At 45.3% G+C, this 22,603-nt stretch overlaps 1 protein-coding gene across 5 annotated transcripts in view; it reads left to right on the forward strand.

Annotated features, from left to right (window-relative positions):
* tet3 (tet methylcytosine dioxygenase 3) overlaps positions 1-22,603 on the forward strand; it is a 46,935-nt gene that overhangs the window by 8,021 nt on the left and 16,311 nt on the right. The window contains exons 1-3 of one of the 5 annotated variants that reach the window (XM_006797475.3): positions 1,099-1,423; positions 2,185-2,244; positions 17,853-20,787. In XM_006797475.3, coding sequence (XP_006797538.2) covers positions 17,901-20,787 — 2,887 coding nt within the window. In that variant the 5' untranslated portion in view covers positions 1,099-1,423; positions 2,185-2,244; positions 17,853-17,900. Of the gene's footprint in view, positions 1-1,098; positions 1,424-2,184; positions 2,245-9,536; positions 10,098-12,213; positions 13,506-17,852; positions 20,788-22,603 lie in introns of those variants that run through there. The other 4 variants (XM_035910642.2, XM_006797474.3, XM_006797476.3 and 1 more) reach the window with 4 other exon arrangements.

A 22,603-nucleotide genomic window follows, 5' to 3' on the forward strand; every position in this document is an offset into this window, starting at 1 on the left:
TGTCGAGTTTAAAAAGATCCAATCCAGAGATGATCTTTCATACGCAGAATATAAACATTATGAGCGCAGGCCTTCGAAATATGCTCGGCGTGTCTTTTACACAGAGACCGTAAAAAGGAAACGCAAGTTCCTGGCAGCCCTTTAAGCTCACGTTTGCATGCGAACACAGCTGCAGGTGATGATTTTCGATGCTGTTACAGGAGCGCACAACAGCATCGCTTTTAACAACAGCACTTCTCTTGCTTTGAGTCAGCACACTGGGCTTTGCTGTGTAATTTTGCCCATCAGAGCGGGGGTGTCTGCTGTCTCCGAGAGTGTTTGTGTGTGTGAGAGTGTGTGTGGGTGCATGCATGCGTGCACTGTGCACTGTGCAGTCCAGTCCACTTATTGCAGGCAGCCCTGACACAGATGGTGCTCGGCAATACCACATACCAGAGGCATTGTTTAGGGAAGGCCAGTTTCAGGAGATAATTGACAGGCATAGAGAGGACCCATCCCCCCCACATCACACACACACACACACACACAGCCAGACACACACCACCCGCCCACCTTCACTTTGTTTCTTTATGTCTGCCATTCTTATATGGTGCTGCACACACACAAACACACACATGAAAACGCAGACCCTTTCTTTTTCTTTTTTTTTTTTTTTTGACCTGCTCTTATTTTTTTTCTCTCACTCCGATCTCTCCCTCTCTCCCTCTCTCGCCACCCTCACACGCTCTCCTTCGGTTTCACCCTAGCAGCAGCCCAGCCGGGCCTCTGATTGGTGGACGTGCTGCCTTTGTGTGCTATCTCTAGTGTGACGTCTCTCCGGCGAGCTGTGTATATGTGTGTGTGTGCATTTATCACAAGTGTATATGTTTGTATAGAAATAGAGAGGGGGGAGGGGGTGGTCGAGGGGACATTCACAGAAAGAGAAGAGAAGAGAGGGAGAAATATCAGCAGGAAGGAAAGAGCGATAGAGATCGTTTAGAAAAAAAATCCCTCGTGTATGTGTGTGTATGTGTGTATGCATATGAACGTGTGTGTGTGTGTGTGTGCGGTAGACCTATTGGCATACGAGCAGGAGTGAGAGAGAGAGGGAGGGAGGGAGGACGGGGGTAGAGCAAGAGAATAAGTGAGAGAGAGGGAGAGAGAACGTGCGTACGAGGGCTCATGTAAAGCCAGAATAAAAACACAAGATGGCTTCCTGAATGGGCTGCTGCAACACAGACGGGAGAGAGAGAGACCGAGAGACCGAGAAAGAGGAGTGGAGCGATAGAGAACGAGAGAAGGAGAGAGAGAAGAAAGAGAGCGAGAGAGAGAGATAGGGCTGAAGGAGAGAGAGAGAGAGAGAGAGAGGGAGCCGGAGTCTTCTGATGGGGATTCGGCCAGCGGACGGAGGAGTACAAACCGAGGCAGCTCAGAGGCTTGGAGGGTAAATATTCATCACTCCAGACTATTTTAGGATTGATAGGTGGGTGGGTGGGGGCGTGGAGTGGTGTGGTGGGGGTGGTGGGGATTTGGGGTGGGGGGGTGGGGGGGTATCGGAGGTTGGCGGGACTCAGCTCGAGACACAACACACAATTTAACATCGGGGTCGTGTAGACAAGAAGGTTTTTTCTTTGAGGGGGGGTGGGTGGGTTGCTATTGTTTTCCAATAATAATAATGATCAGCCCTGCTTTGATCTACCGTTTCCATCTATTCCATGCCTCTCTCACTTAACCCGTCCACTTTGGATTCTTTCGCCTTAAGATTAAGGGGGGGGGGGGTATGCTGACATCAGATGATCAGACATATCTATATTAGAAAGGTTGCACCAAGTCGGGATACAGACATTACATAATTCTATAACTGAAATCGAATCTATTTTGCGTCTCTCATTCGCCGTCCCGGCAGCAGAGGGAAGTGCCGGCTCACTGTTTGAGCACAAATCAAAGAAAACAGATTTGCGCTTTTTGATGGTCGCTGAGGTTGACAGGAATGGGATGAAGAGACTGCGGATGGCAGAGCCCGTGTGCCGTTGTGCACAGCTGTAAAGGTGGCACATTAATGCTCAATGATGAGTCTTTTTGAACAGGCCCTTGTCGCATTATTCTATTGATTCTTATTCTTCCCCTCCCTCCCTCCCTCTCTCTCTCTCTCTCTATCTCTCTCTCTGCCCCCCCCAATCCCTGTTCTGTTGAATGACTGTAAAGGTGGAATATTTGGACGACAACGGTCAAGGCTGCTTGGGAAGCCCAGAACTGGCAGCTGAGGTAAGAGATGACACTTGATGGGTGGGTTTGAAATAGTGTTTGTGCCCATGTCTGTCGTCTGCGTCTATGCATAATCACTGCCCGTTTGCTGCTGTTGGATGAGGTGTTAATGTCATGGTTAGTCAGCCCAGTGATCACTTCCTCTTCTCAGTCTGTCTGTATCTGTTTGCCTGTTCTTTAAAAACCAAACAAAAAAAACTTGATTACGCATGTGTTTGTAAGAGTTGCTTTAACCAGTTGTAACTGTTACACAGCTGTGATTGTCCTCGCTCTGTCGCCGGTATGTCATGCTCCTCTCCCCGGCGGATGCCGCGTTATCCCTCGTATCATCTCTAAGTGGAATATAGTTGTGCCAGATCCCTCGTCTCGTCTTCACACCCCGTCTTTGCCGCCTGGAAACTGACTCTGTTTAATACAGTCGCTCCGAGTTTATCTCTGAGGCGCGCCAAGTTAAAGCGCCCTTACTGATGAAGTGGCGGCATCCTCAGTTTAAAGCGTCCCACGCTGCCCGCTGATTGGTGCCAGAGCAAGGCATGTGTAGATACAAGAGGCCGGGGAAAGGAGGAGGGGAGGAGGAGGAGGAGGAACTCTGCACGTTGGCTCATGAGCTGTGGAGGCCGTCCTGCTTCTCCTAGGTTCTGGAGTCAAATGAGGTAAAGGGAGTAAAAGTTAGTGGGTCACGCATGCGTATACGCAGATGATTGTCGGGCGTAGTAACCTGTGGCGTGTCGCTGCTGAGTGCTGCTGTTGCCTCAGTTCGCCGGTCCGGGGCACACTCGTCTGTTTATGTGGAAAGACATGTGGACGGGCGGCGTGCGAAGTTTCATAAAGGAATTTACTGAACATCAAACAATTGTCTGAGTTCTAAGAATCTTGTGAAGTCCTCTCCCAAAAGGGGAAAAAAGACAGCTTTGATCTGACTTCTGTCACGTGCGCCGAGAGCGACCTGAAATCCTAGACGAGCGAAATAGATTCACCTCCACATCTGCAGTGATATATGTCAGTGAGTTTCAAATGTCATAAATAGGGTTAGCATGGTTCTATGGTCGACTTTAGCTTACCTCTAAGCTGCTTTAATCCCAATCCATATGTGGGCAAGCTCTTTATCTGCAAGGTATATACGACCATCTGGTTTAAAGGGGGAATATAATCTTTTTTGTGTTTAACAAGTTTCTCTGCCTTTATAGTTGTCCTGAGCTCCTGTTTGCAGAGGGTCATGGTTGCTGTGCGTATCCTGGGTGGAGTGTTTATCTCGACCAAGATCTGTTTCCTTGTCAAACATTTCCCTGGTCGCACACAGGCAAACACAGTCTACACCCAACAGACCGAGGGCACCATTTTAGAAAACTAAAATAAGCAGTTACAGAGTATCATTAGGCATGTACAGCCCCAAGAACATTAAACAAAATGGTTTGAAGTGAGTTTGATAGCAAGTTTGTTTTTCTGCTGTTCAGGAAGCAAAGCTGAATTGAGAGGTGTACCACAGTGGGTTACAGACAGACAGACTGCGCTCGTTTGATTTCTTTCTTTTCTTTTTCTTTTTTTTTTCCACGCCTATGCACAGGATTTCCTCTTTATGCACGAGGCGAACTTCACACAGGTGGGAAACGAGTCAGAGACAGAGTAGAAACCCTGACGCTGCTGTGTACGTGACGGCACATGGAATGTTTATTAATCACTCGTCGAGCTTTGGAATCCCCGGCCTCATCGGCAAAGGGTTAATACTGACCTAGTTTCCGTGGCAACACTGAATGTCTGATGACATCATTGCTTTAATTTTAGCTGGCGTTCGGCGTCCAAGGTTGGTCACGTGACAAGCTAGCCGGCACCACATGTGCGTATAGTGTGTGTGTTTGTGTAGTAAGTGGTTTGGTGTATAGTACAAACTCAGGAAGTGGAGGGTTTGACATCACCTCTTCCATTCAGTGTTAGCTTTCGATGTATTTACTGTTCTGTGAGGTTTCCACTCAGTCAGTAAAGAAGAGCAGCTAATGGTTTATTCAAATTTGTGTAAACTGTGACTGTGAAGAATTCCCGTAGTTGGTAGCCTGGCCTACTTTGAACAGATCTTTCTTTTAAACTTGTTGATGCTTTATTTTGGGCATTTGTTATGTTATGTAACAATATTAGTTTTTTTTTTCCAAGAAATGAAAGATGCATCTTTACTTCCTGAAAATACAAATTGTATTATGGGAAGTAAAGACTATTTAAACAAAACTACCAAATGGGTTAATAATAACATAGCTTCTGCAATCAAATGCACATTATTGTGAAACAAGCCACTCCTCCTTTCTTTGTGTTTTGCCAGACTTTGTAGTATTTTTTTTTAAAGCGGTCTTTAAAAATGCAATAGTTCTCCAGAATTTCAGAAAGGGTTTGTTTGGACAGAAGCTGCTTTTTCACTTATTTTTTCAGCATAAAAAAGGTTGAGTATTATATCTAGTTAGAAAGAGCAAATTTTAAATTGTTTGTAGGCAGCCTGTCACAATATGACCCAATTTGTTCACATTTTGTGAGTTGAATCTATAAAAAATGTCGAGAATAGCACAGTTTGACTGGGAAAAAATAGTATTTTTGTACCAATAGCAGATTCCCAAGAGCCATCAGCCAAAGGCAAGGAAAAAAATCCAGCAAAGACCTAACACAAGACCTGAGAGATGCATCTAGTCCTGAAATGTCTTATAAAATAATAAATCCAACTTTTTCACACCATCAATATGGATACAGGAGGTCAGGAGAAAGGTACAGCAGTGAGCGTCTACTTTATCTGTAAAACACGTTAGAGGCTCTGTCATGGTTTGAGGCTCTGTCATGGTTTGAGGCTCTGTCATGGTTTGAGGCTGCATTTCAGTCAGCAATGTTAGGGATCTTGTCAAAATTGATCATAATATGAACACAGAAAAGTATGTTTCATTTTTAATCCACCATGCAATACTCTGCAGACAATTACAACGATCCCAAACACACTGCCAATGCAGTAAAAACATACCTGGATAGAAAGACACATAATGGAAGTAGAACACAAAAAGTAGAAACATCCATAAAAGTGATCTGAATGTCATTCAAGAAACCTGGAGAACTATTCCTGAAGACTACTTAAAGAAATGATAAGAAAGCTAGAAGCAAGAAAGAATAAAGATGGCCATACCAAATATTGACTGTTAAGCTTTTAACAACCTCAGTTTTAGGGAACTTTTGAGATGGATACCTCATGAGTAAAGCCTCTTTCTCAATGTTCTGAATTAGACAGCGAGCTTGAAGCAAGTTTTCATCAAAACAAGCTGGACACACACTGTGCAGCACATAGACTGTCTACAAAAAGACAGATAAATAATTACCCAGTGTACAGTCCGCATAATCACTTAACACATCTCTGGTCTTACACTGAGGACAGGCTGCTTCACAAGTCACTTTAGATTAGGGCTGGGCCATATCATACCGTTCACGGTAATACCTGTATAATGTTGGGCAAATAAGAAAATGAAATGTCGCGATAGAATATGGGTAAAACGCGCATGCGCAGTGCCTTTGTTTTCATACACACATGGCGGAAAAAGCATGGCGGTGACGGAGAAGGGAGAAGGGAGAAGGGAGAAAGTGGATCGTTGAATGAAACGGATGAACCAGAATTGGTTTGAAAAAATGCTGCAACTTCAGTGGTGTGGAACTGGTTTGGCTTTCGTCCGTCAGATACACAACAAAGCACTATTTTTGGTAGAGCATGCTAGCGGGCCGTCGTTATAACCGTGTTGTTTGGAAAATACAACACACCTAAAATAAATCCTTTGATTTTTCTGAAAATCGACAGTGCCCCTTATAATCCCGTGTGCCTTATGTATGAATTCTCGTTGTGTTTACTGACCTCGAAACTATTTAATTACACGGCGCTCGAAAATCTGTCAAATGTTTTAGTGCGACTCATTAAAAAGCTACAAAGCCGCACCGCTGGATGGATTGTCGGAGCATTACGGCTATCGTAGTCAGGAGCCTCGCGGAGTGATACGTACTGTCCCTCAACATAATGTTACCGTATTGTGTGTGTATAACCTCTTTTTAAGTTTTGTGGATATTATACATGGTTATGCTGAGGATATGTCGGCCAGTTTCCACTGGAAATGCCTTTTGGTTAAACTGTCAGCAAAGAATTTGCATTTGCACTGTTAAATTTTTATATAACTTTAATGCACATAAAAAGCAGCTGCTTGTTTAAGTGAAAATACATTGATTTTTTTTTTTTTTTGCACGAATAAAGTTGTGGAGTTGTAAAGTGTTTTGTCTAGTGTCAATTACATCGTCAGTTATATCGTTATCGCAAATTTTCAAATGTATATCGTGATAAATATTTTTGGTCATATCGCCCTGCTCTACTTTAGATGCACTGGTTGAAAAGTAAATGTTCGCCGAGATTGTAAAAGAAAAAGCACTCCCAGGATTTCAAAACATCACATCTCATTGGTCCTTGTGGAATTTGATGTGACATTTTAATTTATACAGTCACCAATAATTGCCTCACTTGTATGCAGTCATTAAGGACTTGCAAAACCCTGAACTGTTGTCATGTTTCATTTCTAATTAATGACAATTAGCAGACATTTCTCTCGGCACTGCCTCGCCGTGCTGCTTTGGGTTTCTGTTACTAGTGACCAAACCTGGCGGGGGCCTCGATTGGTATCCTGCGAGCGCGATGAGTTGCAGTCGGTGGCATCGTTGGTGGTGTCTGATGTTAGAGCGAGGTTGTCATCCGCACGGTGCCGCAGTTAATAAAAAATGAATGGAGGGAGAAGGGGGAGGAGTCATCAGCTGTTGCTTGAGCTTGAGCTCGAACTCTCGCCTCTCTGGCGGCTGCTCTGCTGCTCCCACTGGGCACCCAGTTTAAACAATCCTGAATCCCACTGCTGCCAGACGCTGCCAGGTTTTATGTAATACAGCCCAACAGCTGTGGGAGTTTTCATGCCATAGTATCAAAACACACGCACGAAAAAGGACGATATTAAAGAACAAAGTCTATAACTGGAAACATACAATAAAAGCACCGCATCTTCCCAGTTTCCAGTAGTTATCTGTTATGAGCTCAGCTTTCACCGGAATGATTAAAAATACACGCTGAACCTTCACATGTGTGTTGATGTAGACCATCAGCAAACACAGTGAAGGCTTTCTTGTTTTGCCACGGTCGAGCACTGGCCCTTTAAGTCTGGCTACGCCTGACTTGAACATATGGGAAGCTAATCTTAGCCCGAGTCCTGAGAGAGAGACAAGGCTGGCAACCAGCCACCGTGCAGGGACTGAGGCAGGTTTCTGTTGCTTTATGTCGTTCTCGCTCTTGAGTCTTAAAAATTAATATTGCAACCCAAAAGCCATTACCAAGCCTCTCAGTCAGTGTTTCACCTGTCAGAAAACACTCTGTCCATCTTTACTGCTGCGTTCTGTTAATGATTACATCACTGTCCAAACAAATCTGACCACTCAGCTCTTTTTCAGCACTTGGCATACAAAAGGCGAGCAGGTAGCGGTACGCAGTGTTCTTTCACAGGTCCAAACCGTTCTGAACTCACTTGTTTTTCATTCATTTCCCTTCACCCTGTTTGTCTCAGGTCCAAAAACTTTCTGATAGCACATTCTGTTCTGCTCATTGATCCTGCTGTTGTTCAAATCCTGAAGCACAAAGAGCTGTCTCTTAAAAACAGCCCCCCCCCTTCCTCTTCTTTTTGTGGCTCCACCCTGCTTAACAGCCTCTTACCCGGCACCACCTTTCCCATTTTTTTCCTCCTCTCCTCCTTCGCAAGCCACTCCTCCATTTCTCTTTGTGAGGAATAGCGAGGGGTGGGGTTTGACGGGGGATAGGCGGGTAGGCCTTCCCCCAGCTGGGCAATTCGTGCTGACTTGCACGTGCCAAATGTCAGGAGGTATGACTCAGACTTGATATACACTACGCCGTGGTGCAATCTACACCTAAACATACCCTGAACTTAACACCGTCCTGGCTGAGTGGGGGTTTGGCACGAGTGTGTTTGGACACCAAGCTAAAACAAAGAGAGAAAAACAGCCAAACGGACAGGTGCACAGATGAAATTAGGTGATGCTTGAAAATGAACAATAGGTAAAGAGTCTTGCTCAAGTTACAGTTACAGATGCAGTTACACATACTCAAACAGGCAGTTTTCTCATTACTGTTTTTATGTGTTTTTCAGAAAACCAGTTATGACTAAAAAAAACTAAACCCACACGCTCACGCACACACATGCACACACACACACACACACATGCACACGCACACACATGCACACACACGGATGATCTGATATCGTCGTGTTGGTGTTGTTCCCAGATCATCATGAAAATGTTGTTCCAGGTTCAACATTGCAAGTGACCAATCACATTATTGTGACGTTATTCTTTTGCGCACCAACCCATTCGTGCATTTATGAAATTCCAATGTTGCAAGGACAATATCAATTCTGCTTAGCGTTTATTAAAGGGTTAGGGTTAGGGTTAGGGTCCGTTGATCGGCGGACAAAGGCGGTTTCTCGCAGCTTAAGTACAGTTTTTTGTTTTACGCCGGTTTTTCCCGAAGTCGCAAAAGTATGACATCACAACATTCTGATTGGTCACTTGCAATGTTGATCCTGGAACAACCTTTAGTATGATGATCTGGGAACAACACCAACACGAGGATATCAGATCGTGCCACACACACACATGCGCACGCATTTTGTAAATTGTATTGTAAAAAATGACTAAAGTACACGGAAAGTAGTGTAGTGTTTTGAATCATAAGAGAAGCATTAGAATATACATACAGGACTTATTATGTAAATAAAAGTTCACATAAATTCTCCATATGTTGCTGTATCTGTTCTCTGTCTCTAGATAGAAAGGATACAGAACACATTTAAAAGTCTCCCCTCCAAAATATGTTATGATTACGACGTTGGTGCTAAATATAATGTGCCCTATGGTCTCTGGCCCCTCCCCACCAATAAACCCAGTGACCCACAGTGGACTGTGTGCATACTAGTGTGTACTCTGTGTGTGTGTGTGTGGAGAGAGTGGAGAGAGCTCATTAAAGCATGCCTCTGCATTTGTTGACAGTGTGTGTGCATGCACTGGAGCGTCTGCGTGCATGTGAGCAGTTTGGAGGGGGGGCGGGAAGTGAAAGATAAAGAGATGTGGAGCAAAAAAAAGGGAGAAAGGGAAGGAGGGGGGGGTGCACACAGTGTGTCAGATCCGATGACCTTGATGCCATTAGAATGCGGGACAATGTGTGCTGGGGATGGGGGCGCACAGAGGTGGATAGAGGAAATGGAATCAGCTGACAGGAAGTGATGTTAGGAGAGGCAAAGGACCCTTGTGTCATGCTCCTGTGAGTTTGGTCACTGCTGGAAACAAATGTCTTTTTTAAAGCACGTCTAACAGTGAAATCGCAAGAATTCGACTGCCTGAAAAGCAAACATTTTGTTCTCTGTCGGTATGCTTCATTCACGTACACCTCCCACTAGCGAGGTGCTGGCAAAAAAAAAAAGTAAATTGAAAAGCTCGTTTCACTGTTTGAGGGTTCTGTGTCAGGACTTCGTTGAAAAGAAGAGGATGACTCAAGCTTTACTCATAAGCGAGCACACACACTGCTGAGGATGGACTTTTGTTGTCAGTCATCCCTCCTACAACCTAGACCTTTCCTCCGTGCTGCTGAGAAAAAGAGCGAGAGCCTGAGAATTGAGAGGGAGAGAGAGCGATGAGGGCGTGCAGTAGCTCATCTTGGATGATAAATGTGACTACACCGTGAAATGAAGTGATCGATGAGGATCTTCGTTACCTCTCCTGTGTGTCTCTCAATGCCGAATTACAGGTTTACCGTAAGTGTGATTTCATTTTCACTTAAATGTCAAGCTGCGTGGATTGTTGTTGTCATTTCAAATATCGGGTAACCTCGATGACTCAAAACTTCGCTTAAAGGCACGACTGCCCTGCACTTCTAACGTTCTCTTTCACCACGCTACAGTTGTGCTCACGAGGTGACTTCACACCAGCTCTGTTGAACAAACCTGAATGGCAGCATTGGAATCCACGAATCGCACGCCAGCATCTTAAAGCGACAACGCGCTTTTCTGCCATTGCTGCTTCGCTTCGGTAGATTTCTATTCTTTTTGTCAGAGATGGCCAATCCGATGGTGGTGAAGAAATTTTGAGCAATGTCTTATGTGAAATGACACCGATGTAAGCTGATATGAGTCATCAAAGAGGACATGTGCTTGAATCAAGAGCACTCTTACTGTAAATTACTCGTGCCTTCTGACATGGAGCAAACTGTGTCAGCTTACATGCTGTATTTACAGTGTGGGTGCATCATGTGTCGGAAACAGCTGAATCCCTTCCCTCATGTTGGTGTTTTGGTCAAACAGGGTTTCTTTGTTTTACTCAGCTGTGAACGTGGACAGAGTCAGGCAGAGTTCATGTTTATTAAGTTCTCTTTCATCCTCTTTGCCTCGCTCTCCAAATTTTGGATATAAACTATGGAAGCGCTAACTTCACATAAGACGGGACTATTTAAGGAGCCTGTCGTGTTCGGGAGATGTCTAAGATGAGGAAGTGTGCGTACAGAACAGATTCAGGGGTTAAGCCAAATGCTGAGCGAGAAACGCTGTGTCACTACAGTCAGGGGAGTGAGCGAGTGAACACCAGCCAGCCGGGTGAATAAAAAGAGCGTGCTTTCTGAGCTTCAGTTTTTTTGGTGTGGTTTTGGTGATGGTGGGCATGTGCTCGGGATGACACGCGCCCACCCAGTGGTGGAGGCAAGCGTCCTGGTGGGAGACACCGATGACGATGACGGTGACGGCACAGCTACGTCACCGCCACATGTGTTTCCTACCTCTCTCGCTCACTATACTCTCCCTTCCCACTCATTGGCCCTCCCTGGTCACGTGACCTTAATGCTCTACTTCTCCTTCCCCTTCCTTTTTAGACGGCTCGGGCTGTGTTTCTCTTTGGGATTGACGCTCATCTGCGTGTGTACATATGAAATTGTGCGGCAACAACGAGACAGACCGTGTGTGCAATTTTACAGCGCCAGAGAGCGAGCGCGTGAGAAAAGTGTTGGAACGGTAATGCAATAAGCGATGCTGGATGGAGGCAAAAAGCTCGGGAAACAAAACAGTAGAGACGAATTGAGAAAGAGAGAGAGAGAGAGAGACAGGCAATGGCAGATTGAAGATGCCAGAGAAAATGAGAGACCAGGAGAGACAGGGAAAGCCAAAGGAAGTGAAGCAGGGAAGGGCTACAGAAGTTAATCCAGCCACAGTGCAGTGTAGCTCACACATGCTCAGTAATATAAGAGAAAAACACTACGCAGGAGCTGACAGCGATCTGCATGAGGGAGACGGCCATAATACCCAACCTCCTCCTCCTCTTCCTGGTTAAATCTTCTCCAAAACTCCAGCAATGTAGGAGCGAAGAGAGGACCGCAGAGCCGGTCAGCCAGAGGCGATGACGGCGTTCATAATGATAATGCCAGTGACAGCAAGGAAAGGCGACAATGGTGAGGAATGGGAGAACGTTGTCACACGCTGGCGGACGGGCAGGACAGAAGCCATCGACGAACTGTGATTAGTCGGCTCCTCGCGGTCTTCATTCGGCAGCAACCTCCTGACCCTTTTTCTGTTTGTGCCACTCTCGTACCTCTGGTTACAGAATCAGTATCACACGAACAGCTGATCAACTCTGCACGTTTCAACTGTGTACTCCACAGATTTCCCTCTTCCTAGCTCCACTCTGTTCCTCTTGCTCACCGATGTTGAAGAGTCGTGCCCTTCTCACTCTCCATTGCCCAATCCGGCCGTCTTGCTGCTTTACTCCTGAGTATACAGGTCTTCTTTCGTTTGCTTCCCAACATCTGCAGGAGTGAGTTGACATCATAGAGTGTTGGTGATTTCTTTTAAACCAAGTGACCCTGAGCTTCCTGCAGTCGGAAGCCTTCTACTTTGTTCGCGTCCTTTGGATCTTGGATTAAAGGGCCGGCAAGAGCGCCAGCAAGCCTCTCCCTCTCTTGCGAGAGCATCCTAGAGGATCTGTTATCAGTCACAGGTGTAGGTCTGAAGCTTTTCCTGTCACACGAGGAACAGGGAAGCGATGTGAATGCGGACGGGAACGAAAATGGAGATGGAACAACCATCATCGGTGGTTTCTCCTTCGGCCCGCGGTGGAGCCCAATCTAGATGGAGCAAAAATGTCCGCGGAGGAAAAAAAACGGATGTCGTTTACAAACGGCATAAACAAGGAGTGTAATGATGCTTTTCTCTGCTCCCTTTTCTCTCTTTCTTTTTTTCCCCCTGTGTTGATGCCATTGCGCGATGAGATTGCGTTTTCGCTTGCAAGCCGCTGGTTTGCCTCTGCGGTCGAAAGCAGAGAAGCTGTGTCACACTCAGAATTGCCAGTATTGGGCTTATGGCGATAAACAAAACACACACACAGACAGAGATAGAGCCTTATATGTAGCATAATCTAATGCAGCAGAGCACATAATGTGGAATGGGTGTGGATAGAGACCGAGAGGGGTTTTCTCACTGGTAAGGAGCTCTGCTGCACTGTTTCCAAGGCTGCTGCTGCTGCTGCTAGCAACTATCCCCCCACCGCTCTCTGTGTTTCTGCTCACTGCGCACTCCTCCATTCCATTCGTACGTGCCCGCTGTGGCTTAGATAATGGCCTCTCGCTCTAAACACACACTGAAAAGCGCGAGAGAGAGAGAGGGGAGAGGAGATGGAGGGAGAGGCTGCGCGAGAGGGAGGGCAATGGAGGGAGGGAAAGAGAGAGGGGAGGAGGAGGAGGGGAGGTGAAGGTGGGGGCTGCGAGGAGAAGCCGACTGCATCTGTAGTGAAGAGAAAGAAAGAGGATATTGAAAAAGGGAAGGGAGGAGCAGACAGAGATAATGAGAAAGGAAAAAGCAGAGAACAGAAAGCGCTGGTCATAAGAATAGGCAAGAGAATGAGAAACGAGTGCGGTGTGCTGGGGGGAGGTGTGCGCTGTGCGTGCGGCTGGCCGTGTGTGAGTGCATTTATGTGTGTGTCACCGCTCGCTCTGTCTGCGCGCCGCCCGGGCTGGGAGAAATAGAAAAAGAAAAAAAAAAAAAAACGAGGAATACAACCCCCCAACAAGGCCAGATCGCTCGTGGACTGCTGCTGCACCGGCAAGCAATTCTCATGCTACTCTCTGTTTCCTCTTCTGCTCCCCACTCTTCGACCGGCAGCCCCGTCTGGACGTCCAGGACGACGTAAGTACGCGTTTGCTGCTGTCCTAGAGGCTCTCAGCCAGCTTCATATTGTCAGGGTCTCTGCTTCATGTTCGGCACGACAGCAAAAAGGGGAAGGGGAGGGGGTGGGAGAAGAAGGAGGAGGATAAGAGGGAGGATGGGTTGGTGTTGGATTTAGGTTCAGCTGTCTACTCACAGGCTCTCGCCACCGCCGCCGCCGCCACCTCTACTATCCTCGCATATTCTGTCTCCTCCCTCCAGTGTCAGGGTTAAAGAGCACCCTCACAAACAAAACTGCACAGGCTTGTCTCGTTTAAAGGGCTCCCAGACTCAAGTGTCTGGTCTACCAGGTTCTACGAGGTCTAAGCCAGTTGGGCTGGTTGGTGTTTTTGGATACACTTTGTGCCGTTTTTGTGTGTCAAGTCTGCACAAGTGTGTTTGTGTGCGACACAGAGAGAATACAACAGGCTATGTCGTGGTGTAAATATTTGCAAAAGCACGTGGTTTGTGCAGTTTGGGCAGCCGGGTAGGTGTGAAGCGGTGCAGGTGTCAGCGCAACATTTCACAATCTGGACTGGTTTTAGATCGACTAAGTTTTGTCAAAAGAGCCTTTAATGTGTGTGTGTGTGTGTGTGCGGTGGAGGAGGGTTTGGGTTTGTTTGGCGTCAAAGCTCAGCGAAGTCCATTTGTTCCGGGTGTTCAGCGTCGAACCCCTCTGACCTTTCTTTTGCTGCGTTTTGTGTGCACAACTGTGAAAAAAGGAGGAAAAGAGAGTGTCAGTGTGTGACTGTGCGTGATTGTGGGTTCGTAGGTTATGCAGTCTTGCAGTCACTCTGTTTCAACACACTGCAGTTCTCATAACTGCACGCAGCTACCTCCACCCCCCCTTCCTCTTTCCCATCTGATGCTACTGATAGTAAAAACATGGGGCCTCTCACGTATTGCATGCCGGCTGTTCGCTGCACCCTCCTCTAAAACTCTCCGGTTTCCAAACCCGCTTCACCTCTCACCCATAACACCAGCAACCCCCCCCCTGGGAGCCCCCTGCTAGACACCCAGTACAGAAAGTGAATTCAGAAGGCTTACAGAATGTCCAGTAATTAGCCACTTCAAAGGCTCATTTCAATAATATTCAAATGATGGGGAAGCTGGACATCAGGCTCACTTCTGCTACCGCACACTAATGGATCTACAAACTGAAGCCCTTTTCTTTCTTTCTTTTCTTCTGGTGGGGATGATCTAATACCGGGTGATTCAGATCTACTTACATTATATATTTAAAAGTGTATGCATAAAACAAATAACATCTTTCTCTGCGACATGATCTTCAAGCATCTTCTAGTTTTTTGGGCTCTTTAAACTGAACACAACTGCACAAAGCATGCAGCAGGTGCTACTATTTACAGTAATACAGCCTGCAGACTTCCCTCTGTGTTGTTAGCACATCTAATGTAGTCATATAGTGCCACTGTTTCCCCCTCTCGTGAACCTCTGAGCAAGTTCAAATGCAACAACATGAACTCTGTCAATGATTTCTGAAGCTGCCCTTGGATTATCTTTGTTTGCTTTTCTTCTCTGCTGGATTCATTATAATATAATCTACAAGGAACTAACCTGAAGACTGAATGGATTGTACACTCACTGGTTTTATTTGCAAACCACATCTGGACTTAATGTATTAAGATCACTGAGATTTAGACAAATTTAACAACATAACTTTTGAAAGATCGACACCGCTTTACATTTTGTTCCATTGTTCAAGCAGACTAAAATAAAAAGTTTGAAGATGTATTTCAAGATGAGCAGGTTGGCATTTTGACTTGGAGGAAAAGAGATAACAGTATAGAGCTGCAATCTCTGAAAAAAGGAAGTCAAACTATGAAAAACCTCACAGCCTACAGTCATTTTAGATATGGAGAAACCAGAAATGAAAACTAGTGAATCAAATTCCTGAACTGCTACACTAATGTTTGAAAAGCACATGGTTTATAGCACAAGCCAGTGTCACTACATATATATACATGCTCAGTGATCACGTTTCAACAGTGGAAACACTGAAAGCTTAAAATGAGTAATCATCACACAAAATGTCCCTAAAAATGGCTTGCTCTGACTTGAGATGGATGTCATAGTAACTAATGCAGAAACAATAAAGCACAGATTTAAAACTGCAGCAGTGTTTTAATTGTCCTGTATCTGAGTCGACCCTCTGTACTGTAGCAAGCTGAGAGGGGCAGTCACTTGGGATTCTGGACAGTTTTGTGTCAGAGAAAGCAAAGACTCATGGGACTGTTTATGTTATTGAATTAAAAAAGTGCTTTCATGGGTCAATTTCTGTGCAGTGTTCTGTGCAATATGTGGCCATTAGTAATGCGCATTTACTGTATAAATGATAACTTAAGCTATCCTCCTATAGCTGTGGGGTGCTTGATGCTTGGGAGTGTCTGTAAATTATTGAATTAAACCCAGCCCAGCATCAAATCAACTGTGAAACCTGACTTGGGAAGTATTGTGCCTGCTTAATCTACTAAGCGCGCGTGATCAAGCCAAAAGACCACATGATAACAATCTATAATCTGAATCATAGAACTAATCAATAATCACATGATTAATGTTGCATGTGGTCACTCAGATGGAAAACCTCTTACTTTAAGTGAAGGCTTAAAGTCTGACTCACAAATGTATGAGTTGTCTTTTTGCAGCCTGTTTTCATGAGACCTCTTTGCATCACATTTAAACACACCAGGCAGACTTCACTTTTTTGATGTGCAGGGTTTCTGTTGTGAAGTGTGTCTTTTAACACAAATCACATTCTTTTCCTAAATGTTAACAAGGACTTCTGTTACACTTATCCAATAAGTGGAAGCAAAGATGAAAAGAGAGCGCAACGAAATGAATTAAAGGGACAACAAAGCAGCACACAGTATGAAAGATTCAAATAAGATGCAAAACATGGTCTCCTGATATTCCTGTTCCTGTACATCTCTAGGTGTAGGACATAGGACTGCCACCAAAAGATAGAAGATATATATAGATATAGATAGAAAAGAAGCGGTGACATGGAAGTAGATTGTTTTCAGTTTGCTTCTGCTTTCACTATTTGACCTTCCCCAACTTCCTAAAAATAGAATGGGTCTTTAAATAAGCATTTATCATATGATACATGTGTTCACTGTGAGCATATCCAGTGTGTATTCAAACTAAACGCCAGTGCATACATACAGGGGTTAAAACCCTCTGTGTTGGTGTCATGACAAAATAACTATTGTTCAATCATGAGGTTGTGTTAAAATGTCCCTTCACTCTTGAACAAAGGACACCAGTATTTTGTAAATCCACACTTGGTCAGCAGTTCTCTCAGATAAATCTCATGACTGTACTTTCAACATCCATAGCAGTTTGATCTTTGCTCAGCTTGATTTACATCTACTGATGAGTAGCTGTTAGACAGGAGATTATCTTTAGATATTCAGGCCAATTTGGGTTTACCATTTAAGGTCTTGTTTCAGAGGAAATGAATTTTGGTCTTGTAAAAAAATGAGTCTACAAACCCAGTAAACAGCTGTGCTGCACACATCCAGACACTTAGTATATAAAAGAACTGAAGACATTTCTTGAAGTGAAGGCCATAAGGAATCCACTTCTTCACTATCTGATTTGATTTATTGTTTTATAATTTACATTTATAAATTATAAACATTTACATGTTCTAATTAGGTAATTGTGTTTCTGAAAAGCTACACTAAGCATTTGACTTGTTTCCCTTGTTGGTTTCTTGAGATAAAAGAGTAAAATGCTGATAAGTCCTCAGTGTTTTTTTTTTATATATATATATTTCCAGTAATAAATTATGAAAACAGAGTCCAAGGATGTGGATTTGTACTGCATTTTCTTTTCTCTGTGCTTCCCACATCTGGCTCACAATGTCTCCTAACACCACTGCCTGCTTTGTATAGCCCAGCGGATCTCAAGTAGAATGTCCATTTATAAACAACTGTGGAATTTTGTCATGTGACCTGTGACTTACCAGTTGTAAAATAAGCCCACTGAATATGGGAAGAGTTAATTCAGTTTACACCAGCCTTACTGGTGTGACCCGGAGAAACTTTATGCTATGCATGTGTGAGAGGTGGGTGGCAAACTCTGGATAAGAGCTGGAAAGAAGGGAATGGAGTCCTGGATTACTGGGTTGATACTCATCCAAGGAATGCTGTAATAGTAACTAATGAATGCCATGAGTACATTTAGTAAAGCATAATCTAGTTTAGCACAATTACTATTCTAAAGCCATACCTAATGTGTACGATGTGCATCTGAATCCATTGTTTTTCACATCCTCATTACCTGTGCTCTGTGTTTGTCTTTCAGACTGTTCACAAAGTTACTTCAGTGGATGGCCCCAGAAGTGGAGGCCAGATGGAAATTGGGTCACATGACCGCCTCCAGGAAGGCGCGCTGAGCCTGGAACTGGCCAATGGGGTGAATCAGTACCCTAATGATGGTGAGCCATCTATAGAAACAGAGCAGCAGTGTGCAGAAAGCGTGCTGCCAAGGCAGTGCTGGGTGCCTGGACATGGCAAGGTCAGCAACACCCAACAACAGCAAACGTGTGGCGCAACCCCTGCTGAACCTGTACACCATGCAGACATGGAGGATGCTCACAATCTGGTGGCTTTTTCTGCTATTGCTGGCTCACTGCCTCATTCTTCCTCCTCTTCCTGCCACCTCTTGCAGGCTACTACAGCCTATTTGTATGAGAAGTTTACCCAGGAAACAGGCGCTGGGAAGGCTCAAGCTAGAATCTCTGCAGGGGCTCCCGAGGGTAGCTGCCCACCTTCAGAAGACCTGGAGACCTTACAGAAAGCACTGAGCCAAGCAAAACATGGACACAAGCCTCCCAATTGTGACTGTGATGGGCCTGACTGTCCAGACTACCTTGAATGGCTGGAAAAGAAGATAAAATTAGCAACCAATGAGGATCAAGGCTCCCACAAACTGGTTGATACTCCCTCACATTTACAACCTCGCATAGAGCAACCCCATTTGCTGCATCACTCTCAGACCTACCAACAAGTAAATGGTGGCCACCGTCTGTCTATTTCATGCTCCCAGCAGCAACAGGAAACCCGAGGCCCTCACCCAGATCAAGTGTCCTGCTCCAAACCACCGATTCCTTGCTCGCCACAGGTGCTCTCCATAGCCAAGGAGAAGAACATCAGTCTTCAGACAGCCATCGCCATAGATGCTCTGACACAGTTATCTGGTACTAACCCACAAACTGCCTCTTCCCCAGGTCAAACCCCCTACACAAATAACCTCCATCACCATCAACACAACCAAAACACCGCATCTCAGCCTCTTAATGGCATTGGCATGATCCCATCCTCTTCTGGCACCTACTCATCTTCTTCACGCTCTCAGTCTGTCCCTCCAGGACTACAAACTAGCCAGCAGGCCCTAGAGTCATGTGAGCACCACAGACCCCAATCCCAGGGCCATCCACCCCATGTTACCCCTGTCCAGTCCTCTACCTCTCCCTTCCCGTGTCAGGGAAAACCACCAGGCTTCAACCCGAATCTCCAGCAGTGGCAGCAAGCCTCAGGCACAGGATCTGAACACAGAAATCCATGGATGTGTGTGAAGTCTGAGCCTCAGTCTCACCTTGCCACTGCACCTCATAGTAGCTCAGACCCCATGTCAGAGCTCAAACAGCTGCTTGGTGACACAAGTAGCAAGTTTAGCAAAATTCCTTTTAAGCTTCCAGCTTCGCAACAACTTAGCTTGAACCAGAATGGGACTGTCCAGGCCCAGGATAACCCGGCATTGGTCAGGATAAAACAAGAGTCAGACTCTGCTGACCACTATCATCACCCTGCCTCCATGGGACATTATGGTATGGCTAATGGTCAGCACCAGGGTCAGCACTACCCTGGCACTCCCATCTCTCCTGGCCAAGCAGCCATTAGCCACTCCACTCAGGCAGCTCTACAACAGCACCTTCACTACAAGAGGAATCTTTTCTCAAACCACCCCTCTGGCTTTGGAGGCGTTGGCCCACGTGGGCCTCTGGCTTGCCAAAATTTGAAAAAATGGTGGCCACAGATGGATGCAGAGGCCCTGTCACATCTGGCCATCAAACAGGAACCCAAGAGGAAAAAAATCAGCCAAGGATCTCCTGGTCTTAAAGCTATGACTGAGACGTTTTTGGGTCCTCCCCTCCCCAAACCCAAACAGATAATCATCAAGAAGCCCAAACAGAAAGCCTCCATGCCAACCTTTCTGCCTCAGACTCAGATCAGCATACAGAAACCACCGGTCCACATGATGGACAGATCCGCACCCCTGGCCAAACTGCAACTAGGTCCACTCGACCAACTTCCCCTCCACAGTAACTTCACTCAGGCTGCTGCTGCTGCAGGCCTCCCTGCCCCAGCCCAATCTCAGGTATCCATTTTCAATTCCTCAATGACACCCACTTCCACTGTTTCTGTTCCATCAGAAAACACTCCAGCCCAGCTGGGCCCTCTACTCCCACCTGTGGGCCTTGCAGCTCACAATAAGTCAGAAGAGATGGGCAGCCTGGCCTCCAGTAATACCAGCACCATGACACCTATGACCTCCACATCCTCACCCAGCACCTCAAATGTACCAAGCGTCTTTAACTTGGACCCGAAGTACGAAGAGTTGATCCGCCAGTTTGAGGCTGAATTTGGGGACTCAGTTCCAGACATATCTGCCAGTCAGCCCGTGGAGGAGACTGCTACAGCCCCAAAGTCAGGGAATGAATCCCTGAGCAGTCCTCAGGACCTCAGTCCTGCATCATCATCCACCTCCCAGCCACTTCCCTTAATTTCCACAAGTCAACCCACCCCCACACCTCATCGAGATCATCAGATGGGAATGAGCAAAGATGAGTCCAGGACCCAAAGTGAGGCATCCTTGAGCCAGGCATCTACAGAACGCCCTATGGAGATGCAGCACAGGGAGTCTGTTCAAGTTCCTCTGAAACAGGAAGATATAGTGGAGAGGCAGCAGCAGTCCAGAGTGGTGCAGGATACCTTTAGCTTGCCAGCTTCTCCGCTGTCAAAACGAATGAAAATTGAATCCTCGGGTGATATAACAGTATTGTCCACCACCTGCTTTTCTGAGGAGGACACACCAACTAAGGAAGGTGTGCCCTCTTCTCCATCTCTCAAAGGCTTCCTGGACTCTCCTTTACGCTATCTTGACACACCCACTAAGAGCTTGCTAAGTACTCCTTCCAAGGATCTTCAGGCAGAGTTTCCCACCTGCACCTGCGTGGGTAAGTTTTTGCATCAGTCTCAGCCTCTGCTTATGGTCACACAGCTTACTTTCCATCCACAAAGTGCATTTCAGACACAAATTAGAAATAGTCTAACAATAATCAGTCAATTTGAGCACATTTTGTTGTCTTTGGAAATGTTTTATTCCTCCACTAAAATAATCCGCATATTATGTGGCCATTGCAAGCGTTTCACTTTGCTTATTGATCTAAACAGATTGACTTTTAGATTTTTTCACCCCTTTCCCGACCCAGTTCTTTCTGGTTTTCTGGTTGGTTGCAGCTAAGAAAGAATGTGCAAGTTGCCAGGGTGCGTGGTAGTGACCATCTAGACTGTGACAGTGAGGGGCAATAAAGGCAACATGCAGGAACAATAGCAGTGGTGGCAGAAGGACTCTTTTGTGTGGGTTTGGGTCTTGCAAGCAAGCAGAACAGAGCCTTTGTTAGACAGAATGGAGTTCAGTCCCATAGTTTGGGTAGCACCCTGCTTAGGGAAGCCTATTTATTTACAACCAAGTAGGTGGTCCTACAGTTGAAATGTTTCATTTAAAGACATTATATGCTGGAGATTTAATTTGTTAGACTACACTCACATTATTCTAATGCATAGTGTCTCAGTAAGTCATTAATTAATAACTCAGTAAATCTGAATATTGCTGCGTTAGCTAATGTGGATAATAGTTTATTAACTCGACACACAAACCAAATAACGAGAGACTGTGTTCTCAGACAGGCTAAGAAATGACAACCTGTTTCTTGGAGTTACTGTGTACCAGTTGCCCACATTGATTTTATCACCCAGTCAACACTTGTCACTGTATGATGGCAAAACTATACCATAGACAGATAGATGTTGTCACTGTTTCCGCCTACAACAGCAAGGCAAAAAATCATTTTTGTGATATAAGCATAATACAGAAAGCTTTTTTTACTGCAACATTTGATTGACAACTTTGATTAAAAATCTGTTTTGATCTAACAGCCACACAACAGCCACTCGATGTACACAGACTAGTTTTAGCACTCCCATTTTTCAAACAAATATAAATATGTTTATGTTATTTACGCATATGCATGTGTAATTTATGGAATCTTTTGTATTGCACGTACATTGTATTGCATGCATTGCACAGCCTTTTATGCCTGTTGTGTGACTGACTCAGAAAGCCCAAGAAGTGTATCCAGGGGTTAGGTTGGCTGGTCGGACGACTTGTTTTACAACCAAGACTAGACGTGGAGAAAACGGGTAAACTGACAGTTATTCAGCTGTCAGTTTGCTGGGTGTGGATTTGGGATGGATTAAGGCCTGGTCCATAAAATTGTGTTGCATCTGAGCACTAAAAGGAGTGCACAGCAGTGGGAAGAGCAGCGTCAATGACACACACTTGCTAACCATGTGGTGTTACTAGGGGTAAAGACCAACAAACAACAAACCTTCATAATTATGTTACACATTTCCTTTTCTAAGCAGTATAGCATAACACTGCATAGGAATGGGTTGTTTTTAACACAGACAGGATACAGTATATACATACACAGACACATTTTTTTTCTTTGCACATAAATGGACTATGACTACTCCATTTCCTGCCATGAACCACGCCCTGGAGCCTCCTTTCACCAGCAGCAGAATGTGACCTCATGTTGCCTCTGGACACAACCACACATACATACAAACACAACACACACACAGAGTGGAAGACCGCATTTCAGATAGTCATCTGATAGTGTGGAGCGCATTAAGGGCATTTTTGGTAACGTTGTCATCCACAGTTGTACTTTAGAAATGATACAAGAGCAAGAACAACACGATGTT

Source organism: Neolamprologus brichardi, chromosome 12 (genome assembly GCF_056152115.1).
Source record: "Neolamprologus brichardi isolate AB-2024 chromosome 12, ASM5615211v1, whole genome shotgun sequence".
NCBI lineage: Eukaryota > Metazoa > Chordata > Actinopteri > Cichliformes > Cichlidae > Neolamprologus > Neolamprologus brichardi.